The sequence below is a fragment of the Labrus mixtus genome, chromosome 14 (genome assembly GCF_963584025.1).
Source record: "Labrus mixtus chromosome 14, fLabMix1.1, whole genome shotgun sequence".
Lineage (NCBI taxonomy): Eukaryota > Metazoa > Chordata > Actinopteri > Labriformes > Labridae > Labrus > Labrus mixtus.
The window spans coordinates 207,001-225,120 of NC_083625.1; the positions used below are offsets into that span (position 1 = coordinate 207,001).

At 43.2% G+C, this 18,120-nt stretch overlaps 1 protein-coding gene across 2 annotated transcripts; it reads right to left on the minus strand.

Moving 5' to 3' along the window:
* Positions 1-104: 104 nt before the first annotated feature.
* Positions 105-17,817, minus strand: slc25a14 (solute carrier family 25 member 14). 2 transcript variants are annotated; one of them, XR_009675853.1, is made up of 9 exons: positions 16,968-17,085; positions 13,477-13,615; positions 13,069-13,163; positions 6,812-6,897; positions 6,625-6,720; positions 5,423-5,547; positions 5,110-5,323; positions 2,200-4,758; positions 105-2,128 (listed from the first exon to the last, which is right to left on the minus strand). XR_009675853.1 is itself a non-coding variant. In XM_061056340.1 (9 exons), the coding sequence occupies exons 2-9, from the start codon at positions 17,029-17,031 to the stop codon at positions 4,717-4,719; spliced, it is 861 nt and encodes a 286-aa protein (XP_060912323.1). In that variant the 5' UTR covers positions 17,032-17,066; positions 17,622-17,817; the 3' UTR covers positions 4,127-4,716. The 2 variants fall into 2 exon arrangements, 1 of the variants encoding a protein (XP_060912323.1); XM_061056340.1 differs by lacking the exon at positions 105-2,128 and adding an exon at positions 17,622-17,817 and having other exon boundaries at positions 4,127-4,758; positions 16,968-17,066.
* Positions 17,818-18,120: the final 303 nt, after the last annotated feature.

An 18,120-nucleotide genomic window follows, 5' to 3' on the forward strand; every position in this document is an offset into this window, starting at 1 on the left:
AGTTCCTGGAAACACATTTTGTTGTTGTTTATGTTTGAAGAAATACCTAAAGTTTATATAGCGCCCCCATTCGATTCTTAATTGAATAAAAACAAAAACAGATACAGATGCAAACACAGCGTATATTTTATTTCAGTGAACACTTAATTTATACAAAGCCAAACCCATTCTGTCAAAGAGGGAAAAAAAATCCACCATAAAAAAATCATCAAGAGAAGAAAGTACGATTGTTTATAGACAGCGTCGATACACCAAAGTGCAAATAATAAGAGGAAGTGAAGGGAACATGTACAAAAGTATTCATCGATTTTTCTCTTCTTTCCGACTCACACACACGTTTTTCAGTCAATAAAAAGTTTAACCCTCAAATTACTTTAAAATCAGAACATATTAATATTCAGATTGACGCCTTTGAAGAGGAAGAAGTGACCTTTAAAAACAGACGTTAACTTTCTTTAGCAGATGGAGCTCTACTGCTGCTTTTAAACCATAAACATATTTATTCATATTTCATATAAGCGAGGAAATAATCACTGTTGTCACGGCGAACTCTCAAAGGTGCCCTGTGACGTCTTTCCTGCGGTCAGTCTAAGAGTGACACAATCAAGAGCTGAAGACAAAGTACAAAAATCCCACTTTACTATGAGAGGGTTTACAGTTTCCTAAAACAATCTTCTTCTGGTGGCAAAACATTATCCTGTTTTTTTAAACACTTTAAATAAGTGTCAGAGCTCCTCAAAACATGTGTGTGAAGTTTCTTGTTCTAAATCCACTCTGATCCTGTATTTGATCATGTCTATAAACCCCTCTATTTCAGCCCTGCTCAGAACAGGCTGTTTCTGTGTCTGTACCTTTAAATATGTAAATGAGCTGTGTCTGACCACGCCCCCTCTCTGGAAGGGCTTGGGTGTCTCGGTCTTTCTCGCTCCATGTCCTATTGTTTACGGTGAGAAGGCAGACTCAGAGGGCAGAACAAACACCTAGCTGTGGGAGTGTCACCCACCTGGGGGAGGGGCTACTAAAATATAAGATAAGATAAAGATAAAAAAAGGTTTGGAGGTGCAAGTGGACGAGAAAGTGAGCTCATAACTCCACTTCTATTCGATTACTTATTGCACACAATTTATAGATTCATGTATAAGAAGGATTTCTGTTAAAGGACCAATCTGTACGATATTTACTGAGATGATAAAGTTACTATCTGATCATTAAGGAAACATGTTGAAGTGCTGGCTTCTCTGACAACAATGCAGCAGCCAGTATGTCCTCCTTCTAACTTTAGATTCTGCTTCTGAATGCTCTGGATTTGTTTGGACCAGAGAAGGTAGGCGCTTTTAAGACACGCCCCCCACACGGCCGTTTTGGACGCCCCTCGGTTTGCCAGATATGAGAGCAGTTATCAGGTCAACAGGTGTTGCAGCGATGGAAGCGGGCAAGAGAAGTGGTTCAGATAGAAGTGATTGTACCCGACCTAAAAAGCCTCTGCATGTTTCTAATAAGCTCCACGAGCAGAAACGTGCTCAAACTAGGATCAATATTGGAGATGCTTTTGAAAAATGGAGAGAGGTTAGAACACAGAAAGGTTTACAGACCCATGCAGAGCTGGATAAACACTGAAGCTTCAGAGTCCACCACATGGTGACCTGTGTGAGCATGGACTCTAGAGAGGGGGGGGGGGGGGGGGAGAGACAGCTCTATATGATGTTTAGAATTTAGACTGCAGTACCCATTTTAAACACTAGGGGGCAGAGTTACATACTGCTCCTTTAAGTTAATGGCTTCCCATAAAGAAATATAATAAGTGATATAAAAAAAGCATTTGGTCTGTTTTACGTGGACAGAGTTGGGTGATTGTGATCTACAAAACTCAAACATTGAGGGCTGGACGATGAAACAATCTCAATACAAGATGGTAATTAACTTTAAACCTTAAAAAGTGAAAGACTGGACATCCATTTCATTCGATATGCTATGCTATGCTAATGGTCTGTTTTGCAGTTTTTAGCTCGCCCTGCTGGATATTCAAACATTTCCACATCACCACTTTCTTGCTGTGTGAAAGATGCCATCGTTTCTTTTCACGAGTCTGCTTTCTGCAGATCTTCACTTTGTCAGTGTGACGACTTCTCTGCATAAACTGGAAATCAAAACTGGATTTCCTTATTAATATGACATAAAGTCCAGCCCTTCACAGACCACTCTGACTTTTGGATAAGTTCCAGCAAAGATTTCCTCCTGCACAACAACTTAAACACAGACTCAAAGTAGCTGCAAACAAACCCTTCTTATGGTCTTTGCACACCGAGTCCGTTTTTTTCTGGTGTTTTTTGGATCCGTAATCCGAACAAACCCCAACAACATTAAACACGGAGAACTAGCACTTTGAGTCCGCTGCGTTTACATTTCCATGAATTGCAAAATTCACAGTATGAGACAAAACGTGTCGTACTCATCGTGCAGCGAGATCGCCATGACAACAAGACAAGAGCGAGGACTTTCACTGTGGACACACACACACACGCACACGCACACACGCAGGAAAATGTTACAGAAAAAAAAATGACGGACGAAAGTTTCAGTCTTGAATGAAAAAAATGGACTGAGTGTGCGATGACCTTAAGCGTTCTCTTCAGATAAATGTAAAAGTTTAAAAAGCACAGCAAGGCATCCTATGTGGACTTGAACATGCGTGTTGCAGATCCCACTTCCCCTTTAAGCCTAGTCTTAACCAATCAGGCCACACCTGCAGCAGGCCATGCTCACTCCTTCTGTTTGCTTCACACTGCTGAGCTGCATGACAGGCTGACAACTCTATTGTGACTCTGATAGATGCATTGTTTGAGTGAGTACTTGATGTGTAAATATATGATTTTGTGCATTTATGAGATTGTTTAGTTACTACGTAATTTGATTTACTGGTGTGGCCCTGATTATTGTTTTCCTTTTTCTTTAAGAGTTAAATCATCTGACTACTATGCTTGTCACAAGTGGAATCAAGTTGTTGAGAAATAAAGCATAAAGAAACTCTCCTCTGGTCCCTACACTTTAATTGGTGTACCACTGCAGAAGCTCTATTTTTGAACTGGGTTTACATCCACTTTCTACAATGCGTGTAACAAATACATCCCACTCTGAGTGAGTCTGAACGAGGCTTTTCAAGACATACTGGATTGATTTATTTCAGTCGATATTGAAATTATGGAACATCACTTTGTGTGCAAACCATTTGTTCCTACTTCAGCAGCAGACCGGAGGTGCAACACATAACTAATGTCTAAAGCAAAAACAAACACTTTAATTAACGGTGTCCGACCTGAGGCCCGTTTCAGAAAGACCCGAGTCAGTTAACCCTGAAATGAGGGAAACTCTGGGTTTGACGTTTCAGAAATGGGGTAACTCAAGCCCGTTCCAGAGAGAGAGGTAACTTTAGCTCTGAGTCTGTTACTATGGTAACCGAGTCTGTGAACGTAATCGGGTCTGTTCTGAAAGCAGAAACTCAGAGTTTCCCTCCTGAGGGTTAAATCAACTCAGAGCCCCGGGGTTAGACTGAGAGTTTGTTGAACCCTTATTTCTGAAACAGGTCCCTGGAGTGTTTCCTTGAAAGTTATTTAAAAGGAGAGTTAACATTTTTGTTTTGGTCGTGTGTGTGTGTGTGTGTGTGTCTCACTGTTGTCATTAAATGCTTTGGTTGAGATTCCTGATTGGTTTCAAGTAAAACTTCAGTAGCTCGTTATGAACACAACAATAAAAAACAAACAATAAATACTGTTTTCCTCAGCTTTAAAATCAGGCGGCAGTTCTGAGAGATTTCCTGTCAAATGGCCCAAAGTCAGAAACTGCACTGTGACATTTTGAGGGGCTTTCTGACCCATTTTTGACACTTTAATGAAACAAAGACCCTGACCTTTCTTTACGGAGATACATTTTGGAGTGAAGAGGATTATCTCCTCTTTTCTGTCACGATGAACTTTGTCTTAAATCCGCCTCTTTAACACGCTGTAACAGTTTGTTGTCCTTCCATGCGATCCCTCAACATTCAACACATTTCATGCAGTGCCTATGACATAAAAAAACACAGGGTTCCTACACATCCTCCATTTTGAAAGTTCATTTTCTGTTCCTTTAAAAAAAAAAATAATTACAAACTAGCCATGCATGTCTCGAGTGACATTCAGCAACTCCTATCGTTACTAAAAATAAATTAATTTCCAATGTTTTTCTTTCCTCCAGATCTGCGTAGGAATCTAGAGGAAATGTAAAGAGGGCCGAGCTCACCTGATCCACTGAGCCGAGCTCACCTGATCCACTGAGCCGAGCTCACCTGATCCACTGAGCTCCTGTGTTTCCTTTAGGATCAAGTAAGAAAAACAAACAAAAAACCTACTCTCTCAAAGTTTAAAATCTTTTGCTACAACCAAACCTAGCTGCCTGGGGAGTGTCGAAGGAGGCTGAGGGTGGGAGTGATCATCGAAGCGACAGTCTTTAAAAATGTCCTTCAAAAAAACAAAAAAAAAGAACCAGTCACAATAAATAAAACACTTTGCAAAAGAATAAGATAACAGAAGATTTGGATGAGCATGAGCGGATGGAGGATACTCGGCTGTATCATTGGTATGGATTTGAAAAGGGAGTGTGATTATACAGGTGCTGAAACTCCAGGTCCCCCCCCCCCCGACACAGTTTGACAGACCAGTGAAGTCCCACATCCTGCACGCTTTAGAATGGGAGCTTCTTCAGCTGCTCGAAGGTGATGAAGAACTGAAGGAGTGGTGTTCAGGAAAATCTTCAGGATTCATGTGACAACAGTAAACAGGCTGGAGCTGCTCTGAAATAAGAGAAACCCCCGCTGACCTTTTCAGGGTCAACTCTGACCTACACCACTCGGCGCGCTTGTACACTTGAGCCTCACTCAGTATCTGTGAGTGAAGTGGATTCGGTTGTTCTACTAGTCAGGTCTCACTAACTAGTCCTGATTAATCTATCGCTGAACATCTGGTGTCTCTGAATCACAAAACACAACGCTTGTATAAACCCTCCATAAGATCAATAAAAACACATCTTTTCTTTTTGCTCTCTAGTGAAGACACGCTCTCGTTTTCAAAAGGATACGATGATGTTCCAAGGCCCCAGTCTGAGCCAGTTTGGCCAGAATCCCTTATAGAGAGCGAAGAAACCCTCGTTCTTCCACGTCTGCATCAGTCCGTCCAGCGTCCCTTTGTACATGGGGGCTCCCGACGAAACCCGCTGGTTCATCATCCGGGTCCGCACCACGTCCACGGGGTTGGACGCCAGAGCTCCCGCCAACCCGCACGTGAAACTGGAACTGGTTTAACACACGAGCGAGGTGAATAGGCGAGTCATAAGTCAAATGTTCATCTGTCAGATAAATCTGAAGATTTCATTTACAAATACAGAAACTTACATAAAGTGTGTCAAAATGGTGTCTCCCATCACGCCTGAGTGGAGGAGGTGCTTCTTGGTGATGTCATAAACAGGAAGTTCCACCCCAACAACAATGGCTGCTCGCTGTGCTGTGGGTATGACACCCTGAGGACGAGGAAGGAGGAGGAGGAAGAAGGAGGAGGAGGAGGAAGAGGAAGAAGGAGGAAGATTAGGAGGAAGGAAGGAGGAGGAGGAGGAAGGAGGAGGAGGAAGATTAGGAGGAAGAGGAAGAAGGAGGAAGATTAGGAGGAAGGAAGGAAGAGGAGGAGGAAGGAGGAGGAGGAAGATTAGGAGGAAGAGGAAGAAGGAAGAGGAAGAAGAGGAGGAAGAGGAAGAGGAGGAGGAAGAGGAGGAGGAGGAAGAGGAGGAGGAGGAAGAGGAAGAAGGAGGAGTAGGAAGAGGAGGAAGAGGAGGAAGAAGAGGAGGAGGAGGAGGAGGAAGAGGAGGAGGAAGAGGAAGAGGAGGAGGAGGAAGAGGAGGAGGAAGAGGAGGAGGAGGAAGAGGAAGAGGAGGAGGAAGAGGAAGAAGGAGGAAGATTAGGAGGAAGGAAGGAGGAGGAGGAAGGAGGAGGAGGAAGAAGGAGGAGGAGGAGGAAGAGGAAGAAGGAGGAAGATTAGGAGGAAGGAAGGAGGAGGAGGAGGAAGGAGGAGGAGGAAGATTAGGAGGAAGAGGAAGAAGGAGGAAGATTAGGAGGAAGGAAGGAAGAGGAGGAGGAAGGAGGAGGAGGAAGATTAGGAGGAAGAGGAAGAAGGAGGAGGAGGAAGAGGAGAAGGAAGAGGAAGAAGAGGAGGAAGAGGAGGAGGAAGAGGAGGAGGAAGAGGAGGAGGAGGAAGAGGAAGAAGGAGGAGTAGGAAGAGGAGGAAGAGGAGGAAGAAGAGGAGGAGGAGGAGGAGGAAGAGGAGGAGGAAGAGGAAGAGGAGGAGGAGGAAGAGGAGGAGGAAGAGGAGGAGGAGGAAGAGGAAGAGGAGGAGGAAGAGGAGGAGGAGGAAGAGGAAGAGGAGGAGGAAGAGGAGGAGGAGGAAGAGGAAGAGGAGGAGGAGAGGATCACAGAATGATTCACTACATTTCAACATGTCTTCAAAACTCAGATCTCAAGTGATAAAATGAAATCTCAGCCGGTCACTCGTTGACTTTAACTCAGAAGCTGGATTTCTTCTATTTATTGTTAAAAAGGTCACTCACTCTCCACAGCCCTCTGGTTCCCTCCGTCTGGTAGATGTTGATGAAGTTGGACATCATGCTGCCTTGGAGCAGACTGCCCTGCGCCTGCATCCTGATCTGAGACGAGGAAACAAGACGTTTAATGTTTGAGGATTCACTAAAGCATCGCTCAGGTGTTGGTGAGCCCATGATGTTGATGAAGAGTCACCTTGAGGACGTCGGTGGGGTTGGCCAGAGAGGAGGACAGAACGCCAGAAACGACGCCACAGAACACGTTGATGACCATCGTCTCATCTGTCGGGAAAGAAGATAAGATATTATATTAATTAATCGAGAGATAAAGTGTTGAAGCTCAGGAGATGTTGGTGACGCCATTTTTTGAGGGTTGGAAAGATCCAAACTGGCTGTTTCCAGGCGCCCCTTGGATTAACTTTGAATTACCCTGACCTGGATGACGAGGAACCTGCACAGACGTGCTTCTGTCTCCATCTCTATTATTCATGGTATCTATCTTTTGTACAGTAAATTGGCCATGAAATATTGAGCGGAGCAGAAGTAAGAGAGGGGGGGAGAGAGGGGAGCAAAAGTTGAAAAAGAATCAAGCGGGGAATTTAGGAATGGAGACAGAGAAAGCCGTCGTTAAATTCAGAAGGAAGCAGTCGACTGGGAAACAGGAAAGACAAACAGAAAAAGGAGACAGAGACGAGGAGCCTGTGGGCACAAACTTCCTGAGAGTCTCGGCAACATGACGGCGCCGGCAAATCGCTGATAAATGTAGCAGAAAGCAATTTGTTTGAGTACTGAAGTGGCTCTCTGTGTCTGTCTGCAGGGAGGAAGAAGCTAATGTCAGAGCAACAAGAGCAGAGCAGATTCTTTAAGGAGGGGTTTGTAGGGATGGGTATCAAAAACGCATCACTGGTACAGCTGAGCGACACTTTCTGAAACCACCATGTTCACTTCCCTCACACAGAAAAAGATACAACTGTTTATGTCGAGGTCATTTTGGACAACACATTTGTAGTGGTTCAAATGAATGCTACATGAAATCTGACAGTGTGGTTAGCTTCCCCTAACTTCAGTGCATGGTGATTGGATATTAACTTTGTGAGCAGGGGTTTCCTCATCCCAGCGTTTGGACTCACAGGCTCACACACACACACAGCCAATTCAGAGAGAAATATAAAGCACAGAAACTTGTTGTACACAAATCTAAAAACCTCGCAATTCACAATCCATCCTACTCTGCTTATCCGAGGTCGGTTTACGGAGGTTAAGCTCAATAAGTCAACCCAGACGTCCCTCTCCACAGCAACGTTTTCCAGCTCCTCTTTGGGGATTCAGAGGCGTTCCCAGGCTAGATGGGATATATAATCTAAAGGTGGGGGAAAAAAATCGAGTTGTATGTAAAATCAAGATTGTTCTCTTTTAAGATTTAAAATCGATTAAAATTCCAAATCATTTTTTTTTTTCAAATTTTGGGCTTATCGGTCACTCCCTGCTAAGTGCTAACGCTAGCTCTTTAACTCAGTAGAATGCTAAATAGAGCAACAAGGAATTCATCCAGTCTCACAGATGACTGGAGTAGATCCTGAAGTACTCATTCATAAATATACACTTTGTATCCATGAATTGATGAATCCAGAATCATTTAGAATCGAATCATGAGACACCCAAAGATTCTCAGCTCTGGGTCTGCCCCGGGGTCTCCCACTCAATTCACAAGCGCGTATTAAACTGTGGATGTGGAAGCCGTAGCGATCAGTTCAATATTATACTGAGAATTGTTGCATTCAGCTGCGTTATTCCAGGAACTCATCAATATGTTGTCACTGACAGGTCGGGAGCCAGCAGAATCAAGTATCGATCCTCAACAGTCCTCCATATGAGTCCCTCTATTCTCCACTTTAACAACAACAAGGGTTTGGAAATGATCTTAAACTTAATGCTTTAAGTTAAGTCTGACACTAAAGATTATTTCACTACTGATGACGGAGCAGATTGTTTTCTCTACTCAGAATCCGGTTGTTGTTCGGTGTCTCAAAATGCAAAAAGCCTTTTTAAAATCAGCTTTTAAAGTTTGATTTGCTTTATAGATTTCCACGCCATGTTTTATATAAAATGTACTAATTCAAGAGCGAGAGAGGAGAAGACAAGCGCTCATCAGAGCACTTACAGCTGAAGTGTGAATAAAGGCCTGACTCACTCTCGTTCCCCCTTTCTCTCCTTACAGGAAGCTTTTTGAATTTTGTTTAGCTTTCAAGTTAGTGCCGGCAGGTTAACTCCTTCACTCTGCAGCCAGGCGGGTGAACACAGGTTGTCACGACACAATCAACCTTTTTTTTTTGTTGGCAGGCATTTTAGGTGAACAGCCTCAAAGGCACAAAGGGAATCGTGTGTGTGCAAAGACACATTCAGGGAAAACTTGTTTGGAGAAAGTGATGGAGTGACACTGAACTGCATCAATTTCACAAACCAGTTCTGGTCACATGGGCTGAGATTGAGTTTGTCCCCAGAGTCAGATCGTTTTTCTTTGAGTTTGATCCACTGCCTCCAGCCTCTTGAATTTAGAGCCCGACTTTGCATCCATCCATGTTTGCAGTTTAAACAGAAGCAAACTACCACAAAACACGATCACTGCATGCAAAGTGTTGCAGCATAAACAAAGAAGGAGAGAGAGCACGCGAGGGCTTCGAGACGTTTGAAGCACAAACAATGTTTAGAGTCTAAACAGAAGGAGCTCGGCTTCCCCCCCGGTAGCTCCCGAGCAGCCGGGAGGCAGTGGCTGGGTTACTGTCCGAGGGAAGCATAGTCGAAAATCGAAGCACACGGTTCCCCACCAACCACTTCACGTTTCAAACAAATCTTCCCCACTCAGCGACACACCCGCTGAGAATAAAACTCTGATTATTGGAGACTCCATAGTCCGAAACGTGAAGCTAGCGAAGTCAGCGGGCATAGTTAGGTGTATACCCGGGGCCAGAGCGGGCGACAGCGCATCTCATTTAAAGTTGCTGACAAAGACTAAAGGTAGATTTGATACAATCGTAATTCATGTCGGCACTAATGACTCCCGACTACGCCAGTCTGAAGTCACTAAGGTTAATGTGGAGTCGGTGTGTACTAAGACGATGTCGGACTCCGTAGTGTTCTCTGGACCCCTCCCAAATCAGACCAGTGATGACATGTATAGCCGCATGTCATCACTCAACCGCTGGCTGTCGAGGTGGTGTCCAGCACACGATGTGGGCTTCATAGATAACTGGCAGTCTTTTTGGGGAAAACCTGGTCTGCTAGCTAGAGACGGCATCCATCCCACTTTGGACGGTGCAGCTCTATTATCTAGAAACATAGCAGAGGTTATTAGTCCAAAACCCTGACAACAACACAGAGTTCAGACCAGGAGGCAGAGCTGCAGTCTTACACTTAGATCTGTCTCCCAGTCACTATAGCTGTAATTCTGAATCTAACTGTAGTTATTCTATAGGTACTGTGTCTGTCCCCCGGCCCAGACCCGTTTTTATAAGTCATCCAAACGTAGAAAAAAAAGGCGTAAATCGTCAAAATCTCATTAGAATCAAAACTACGAATACGATTTTGCCAAAAAAATCAGAAAATTCACTACAGACTTTTGAACATTAGGTCCTTAGCATCCAAATCTCTTTTAGTGAATGATCTGATATCAGATCAGCATATTGATTTACTTTGTTTGACTGAAACCTGGCTGTGTCGAGATGAATATGTTAGTTTGAATGAATCCACTCCTCCCAGTCATTTTAATACTCATATACCTCGAGACACCGGACGAGGTGGTGGAGTAGCAGCTATTGAGCCTTGTATTCCTTTAGCCCTCAGCAGTAATGATTTCCTGAGCTTTTTCAACAACAAAGTTCTAGACATCAGAGACAAAATTGGTAACCTCCTGCCCTTACCTGGTGCGGATACGTCTGATACGGCAGAGACAGTTCCAGGACCAGATATTAGTCTCGACTGTTTTTCTCCAATTGACCTTTCAGAGCTAAATTCAATTATTTCTGCGTCGAAACCATCAACCTGTCTTTTAGACCCAATCCCAACCAAGCTGTTTAAGGAAGTCTTTCCCTTAGTTAGCAACTCCATATTAGATATGATCAATATGTCTTTACTGGCAGGCTATGTACCACAGGCATTTAAAGTAGCAGTAATCAAACCTCTACTTAAAAAGCCTACTCTGGACTCAGGAACTCTGGCTAACTACAGGCCTATATCCAACCTTCCTTTTATCTCAAAGATCCTGGAGAAGGTGGTAGCTAAACAGCTGTGTAACTTTCTCCATGACAACAGTTTATTTGAGGAGTTCCAGTCAGGATTTAGAGTCCACCATAGCACTGAGACTGCACTAGTTAAAGTTACAAACGATCTACTTCTAGCTTCAGACAGGGGACTTCTCTCTTTGCTCGTCTTGTTAGATCTTAGTGCTGCTTTTGACACCATTGACCATCAGATCCTATTATACAGACTAGAACATTTACTTGGAATTACAGGGACTGCTTTAAGTTGGTTTGAATCCTACTTATCAGACCGATCTCAGTTTGTACATGTTAATGATGAGTCCTCTATGCACACTAAAGTTTGCCATGGAGTCCCACAAGGTTCAGTGCTTGGACCAATTCTCTTTACATTATATATGCTTCCTCTGGGAAATATTATGATGAAACACTCCATACAGTTTCATTGTTATGCAGATGATACTCAGCTTTATGTATCAATGAAGCCCGATGGCACCAATCAGTTATGTAAACTAGAAACATGCCTTAAGGACGTTAGGACCTGGATGACCAGAAATCTTTTGCTACTTAACTCAGACAAGACTGAAGTTATTGTGCTAGGCCCTAAAAACCTCAGAGAGACTTTTTCTAGTGATGTGACTGTCCTTAGTGACATCAGCCTGGCATCTAGCACCACTGTTAGGAATCTAGGAGTTCTATTTGATCAAGATATGTCAGTCTCTCAGTGTACTATGGGAGGTAGAGCCTTCAGTTATCAGGCCTGCTAGTGGTACCTACAGTCTCTAAATGTACTATGGGAGGTAAAGCCTTCAGTTATCAGGCCTACTAGTGGTACCTACAGTCTCTAAGTGTACTATGGGGGGTAAAGCCTTCAGTTATCGGGCTCCTCTCCTCTGGAATCGTCTTCCACCCCGTTTGTCCCTATCCTTCTTCCTGCATCTTATCCCGTCTTCAAGCCCAACACAGTTCATCATGAGTCTGGATCTGATCAAGTGTTCTGCCTCTTAGCTAAGTGTTGCTAAAGTGGTCATGATGGTTTAACGCTGAGTCTTTGTAATATAACAAAGAGAGTAAGGTCTTTTACCTGCTCTTTTGAAAAGATAACACTTGTTATGAATTAGTGCTATACTAATAAAGATTGATTGATTGATTTTAAGCTGCTTGCTCTATTGCTGCACTCTTAGTTTAGGATGATGATGAAGTTGTTTATGACCCACTCAATAAGTTAGAGAAAAAAAACAGAGTTAATACATACACACATAGTATCATTATATAATCTAACCTAATTCAAATAGGGTAAAAACTATTCTATATCACTATTATTTTTTTTATTAGGCTAAAGAATACTAGAAGTTTTGATATTGCTCCAGTGGATTTCTTTAGCCAGTAGCAGCCAAAGCGTCTGCAAACTAGACCTGATCAGATAAAGTCCAGTAGAAGTTCTTGTTGTTTTTTCTGACACTGAGAGGTTCAGATTGTTGTTTGAAGTGTCTGAAGACATTATGAAAACAAGGACAGACTTTCCTCTCAAAGCGTTAAGATCAGTCGTTCAAGGAGACGCCTCACTCTGAAATCTCGAGTGCTGCAGTTAGCAAGAGAAACAGAGAGAGGAGTTTGATGTCGGACAATGAGGGTAACAATCAGAGCCTGTCATACCAGAGCACTTCTGTACTTTAAGTTTTTGAATTATTTACACCACAAAATGTGCTAAAAGAAAGAGGACCCAGGTTTAAAAACACAAGAATAAACAATTAAGCTGCTTTTGTAAATTCTTCCACAAAAGCAGTTGAAGGTTTTTTGTTTTCTCTGAGTTGGCTGTGAGGACTTTTTCTCATCATGTTGCAGGAGGGATCACTCATGATGGTTTTTAAGTAGTTTGCAATTCATTGCATCAGCCTTTATACGAGACACGGTTGCAATTTAAATGTCATTCTAAATTTATCATGCGTGTGGGTCGCTGATAATATCATGAAAATCACCTCCAATTAACAGCTGTTTTTATCCAGACTAAAATCTGCTAGTTGAAAAAACACTTTCAATGTTTCAGTGACAGAAAGAATCTGATGTGTGTGAACTTAAAGGCCAGTTTCCGTCTCTGCAGGCTGTAAGCTTTGAGCCTTTAAGAGGAAAAGAGCGTGTTAGAGAGGTTAGAAGGACAGTAGGAGACGGTTTGTAGGAGGAACAGACTGTAAACACTCGCCTTCTGGATGAGTGACAAACAGCCTCTTCAGAGAGTTGTAGGTTCCGATCTTGATTGTCCCATATGAGGCTTGTCTGAGCAGAGCAGGAGAGATCCTGAAAGGGAGAAATCAAATATGTTTTAATAACAATGATGCAGCGATTGAGCAGCTGGAGACCGGACTGTCCCTCTGACATCTTCAGATTTCATGCAAACGCTGCAGGTTCAGACACACACACACACACACACACACACACACACACACACACACACACACACACACACACACACACACACACACACACACACACACACACACACACACACACACACACACACACACACACACCTGCTTTAACAAAGGATGAGATAAACTGTAAAAAAGGTAAGAAAATATATATGGATTGTGATGTTGTTTTTGCATCATACCCGGAGTAGAGCGCCCGGCAGCCCTCCTCTTTGCCGATCCTGAAGAGGGCGTGAAACATTCCTCTGTAGCGCACCTCTGTGTACTGGGACTGACCCTGAACCTGTAGCCTGGTCTTAGTCAGGTCAACAGGAAATGTCCCTGAGGATTAAAAATACAGAAGAAGAAAACACAAAGGAAGAAAGATATCAATAAAGATTTAGATAGTGAGTTTACAGAGGGTCATCTGATCGTTATTGGAAGTTTTAGTTGTACCATAAATCTTCAGAGAGTCTTCATACACTTAGAGATTCAAAATGTCACGTTGCTTTTAGCACTTCTACATTTTTGACCCGTTTCCTGAACTGCAACTCTCGTTAGAGGAAAATAACCCAAACAACATGAGAAGGGAACATTAGTAATAAATATTAAGACTGGAAAATGTTGATCAGAAAAGAGTTGATACATATTAAATTAATGCAGCAGAAGACTTTCTACATTTTATTTTCCTTAGGAAATCAGATGCCTGTGCTTAGAGTTGCACAATAAATCGCTGACATCGTGTTTGATGGCGGCTCAGGTATAACGGCCACGCTTTAACAACATGTTGAAGTGGTCAGGTGAAGCTCCAGCTACCCTCAGATTAATCAGTGACAGTTTAGGGGTTAGGTGGTATGGTACAACGTTTCTAATATCATGCAAGCCAAATTACATTAAATAAAAAGCAGGTTTGTTTTTCTCTATTTTTTCACATCACTATATTACTGATAGAAAAGATATCACAGTCAGTTGTTTCTAATATCGTGAGACACTATCTCTAATTTAATGAGGAAGAAGATCTGTTCAGAAAAGGTTCCCCTGAAGACCTCTGGTTGAAAGGTTGTAATGGAATAAAAACATTTTAGAAAGTGTGGGCACATCTTCTTCCTCAGTCAGCTGTGTTGTGATGTTTCTTTATAACTGCTCCTTTAATATTAAAGCCTAGCTCTTAATGCATGCTTTATACATTTTATAAAATGAATACTGCAGTCAGCTAAATGGACTCCTGTGTTTTCAGGATAACACAACGTGCAGCAATGAGCTGTGGTATGTTTTCAGGATAACACAACGTGCAGCAATGAGCTGTGGTGTGTTTTCAGGATAACACAACGTGCAGCAATGAGCTGTGGTGTGTTTTCAGGATAACACAACGTGCAGCAGTGAGCTGTGGTGTGTTTTCAGGATAACACAATGAGCTGTGGTATGTTTTCAGGATAACACAGTGAGCTGTGGTGTGTTTTCAGGATAACACAATGTGCAGCAGTGAGCTGTGGTGTGTTTTCAGGATAACACAACGTGCAGCTATGAGCTGTGGTGTGTTTTCAGGATAACAATGTGCAGCAATGAGCTGTGGTGTGTTTTCAGGATAACACAACGTGCAGCAGTGAGCTGTGGTGTGTTTTCAGGATAACACAATGAGCTGTGGTGTGTTTTCAGGATAACACAGTGAGCTGTGGTGTGTTTTCAGGATAACACAATGTGCAGCAGTGAGCTGTGGTGTGTTTTCAGGATAACACAACGTGCAGCTATGAGCTGTGGTGTGTTTTCAGGATAACAATGTGCAGCAAAGAGCTGTGGTGTGTTTTCAGGATAACACAATGTGCAGCAATGAGCTGTGGTGTGTTTTCAGGATAACACAACGTGCAGCAGTGAGCTGTGGTGTGTTTTCAGGATAACACAACGTGCAGCAGTGAGCTGTGGTGTGTTTTCAGGATAACACAATGAGCTGTGGTGTGTTTTCAGGATAACACAGTGAGCTGTGGTGTGTTTTCAGGATAACACAACGTGCAGCAGTGAGCTGTGGTGTGTTTTCAGGATAACACAATGAGCTGTGGTGTGTTTTCAGGATAACACAGTGAGCTGTGGTGTGTTTTCAGGATAACACAATGTGCAGCAGTGAGCTGTGGTGTGTTTTCAGGATAACACAACGTGCAGCTATGAGCTGTGGTGTGTTTTCAGGATAACAATGTGCAGCAATGAGCTGTGGTGTGTTTTCAGGATAACACAATGTGCAGCAATGAGCTGTGGTGTGTTTTCAGGATAACACAACGTGCAGCAGTGAGCTGTGGTGTGTTTTCAGGATAACACAACGTGCAGCAGTGAGCTGTGGTGTGTTTTCAGGATAACACAATGTGCAGCAGTGAGCTGTGGTGTGTTTTCAGGATAACACAGTGAGCTGTGGTGTGTTTTCAGGATAACACAATGTGCAGCAGTGAGCTGTGGTGTGTTTTCAGGATAACACAATGTGCAGCTATGAGCTGTGGTGTGTTTTCAGGATAACAATGTGCAGCAATGAGCTGTGGTGTGTTTTCAGGATAACACAATGTGCAGCAATGAGCTGTGGTGTGTTTTCAGGATAACACAACGTGCAGCAGTGAGCTGTGGTATGTTTTCAGGATAACACAATGAGCTGTGGTGTGTTTTTATGAAGGTAGATATGTTGCAAAATGTGAGAGCTTGTAGAATGACATGTGAGAGCTTGTAGAATGTGATGTGAGAGCTTGTAGAATGTGATGTGAGAGCTTGTAGAATGTGATGTGAGAGCTTGTAGAATGACATGTGAGTGCTTGTAGAATGTGATGTGAGAGCTTGTAGAATGAGATGTGAGAGCTTGTAGAATGTGATGTGAGAGCTTGTAGAATGTGATGTGAGAGCTTGTAGAATGAGATGTGAGAGCTTGTAGAATGTCACCGGCGCGTTGGACAGACATTCAGTTCTTTGCGCTCCCAGCTGCATCGTCATTTTTGGTTTTTTGAAGTTTATCAAAACTGTGAAACGTCTGCCTTAATCTGCTCTCCAACATATCCCCAAACTGTGAGAAATCGAGGCTTTGACTCGGAGCTATTGACGGTAATCGACGCGAACACAGGCGACTGTCAAATATGAAACCATCTTCACCCCGGTACCTGCAATTCCTCCCTTCTGATTGGTCAATCCCCCCTCCCCACACACACACACACACACACACACACACACACACGGGAGAGCGGGGGGGAGGGGGGCATTTCTACAAGTACAAATTTGTTTTGCTACAGACGTCTCGCAAAATGTGTTGCAAAACTCAAGCAGCGCAGATTCACGTGAGAAAAGTAGTTTGTGAAGATTTGACACATAACACAATGAGCTGTGGTATGTTTTCAGGATAACACAATGAGCTGTGGTATGTTTTCAGGATAACACAATGAGCTGTGGTATGTTTTCAGGATAACACAATGAGCTGTGGTATGTTTTCAGGATAACACAACATGCAGCAGTGAGCTGTGGTGTGTTTTCAGGATAACACAATGAGCTGTGGTGTGTTTTCAGCTTGATGCATCCTGAAGTGCTATTGTCACTTAGCATGCAGTGAAACAGATTGTTTCCCTGTTAGAGAATTCATCCCGTCTATCAGACCAGTAAACATCTTTATGGTTATTACAGTAAACCCAACAGTCTACAGGAGGCTGTGCATGTTTTGGTGCATCACGTAGCTTACCGAATTCTGCGACAATCGAGGCCATCCCGCCGTAGATGAACGGTTTCCAGTTCAAGTTGTCCATGTCGGCAGCGGCTGCTTCCACCTGCTGCAGCCCCGCTAGAAGCACCAGAAGGACGGCCACACAGAGGTCAGTACAGTGCTGAACCCTCAGACAATGCAACATGTCGATAAACATTCAGATGTGATGATGCTACAGATCAGGAAGCCTCCTCAGCATCAGCATCTCAACGTACTGCGCCGGAAACAGTAGCCTGCACTGTCCAACACCTCCCACGGCCGTCATATCTGTACAGGGGCTGCTATTGGCTGCGATATCTGTCAATCAATATTCCGAGCGATGCGATTCGCTGGCGAACGGGGGGCGGGGACAACATAAGTGACAGCTAGGTGACAGCAACAGTGTCAAGAGAATAAAGTTATTTTACACCGTAAACGCTATTTTAACAAAATACATAATACTTTATGAATAACTAAATAAAATAAACACCTTCATTTATAAATTCAATAACTAAAAATGTTGTTTTTCTTTCGTCTTTATTTCAGAAAAGTCCAAACTGTGTCGGACGGTTAGCAGAGGCTAACGGCTAGTCGGCTAAGCTAGTTAGCAGTTAGCAACAAGTTACCGTTAGCTTCTACTTGAACATCACTTACCTGTGGAGTCACGAAAGTCCGCGACTTGTTATTTAACTTGGTTTCCCATGACAACACCTGGACTTTAAGAACAGTACAAGCAGAACACTTCCTGCTGTTTGTTATTAACGAGCTTCTTCTTCGTGTCCTTCAATTAACGGCAGTTTTTCCACTTAGCGTTACACTTCCACCCTCCGGGGTTCAGCGGCTTCCTCTTCTTCTCTCTGTTATTTGGTGGATCGCAAACAGCTTAAAGGTGCATACCGCCACCTAGAGTTCAAAGGTTAGTTACGTCATGTTATTTACTGCAGGCTACCTTTACTTTACGTCACGTCATTAAAGAAGGACAGAAACCCTCCTGACAGACCCTCTGTACCCACATTACTCCTCCCAGCAGGGGGTTTGATCCCCTCCCTCTCTGTACATTACTCCTCCCAGCAGGGGGTTTGGTAAGGGTGCATGTCTAAAGGTGTGAACATCTTATTCTGGACCCAGAAGTTTTAACTTTAGTAACGTAAAC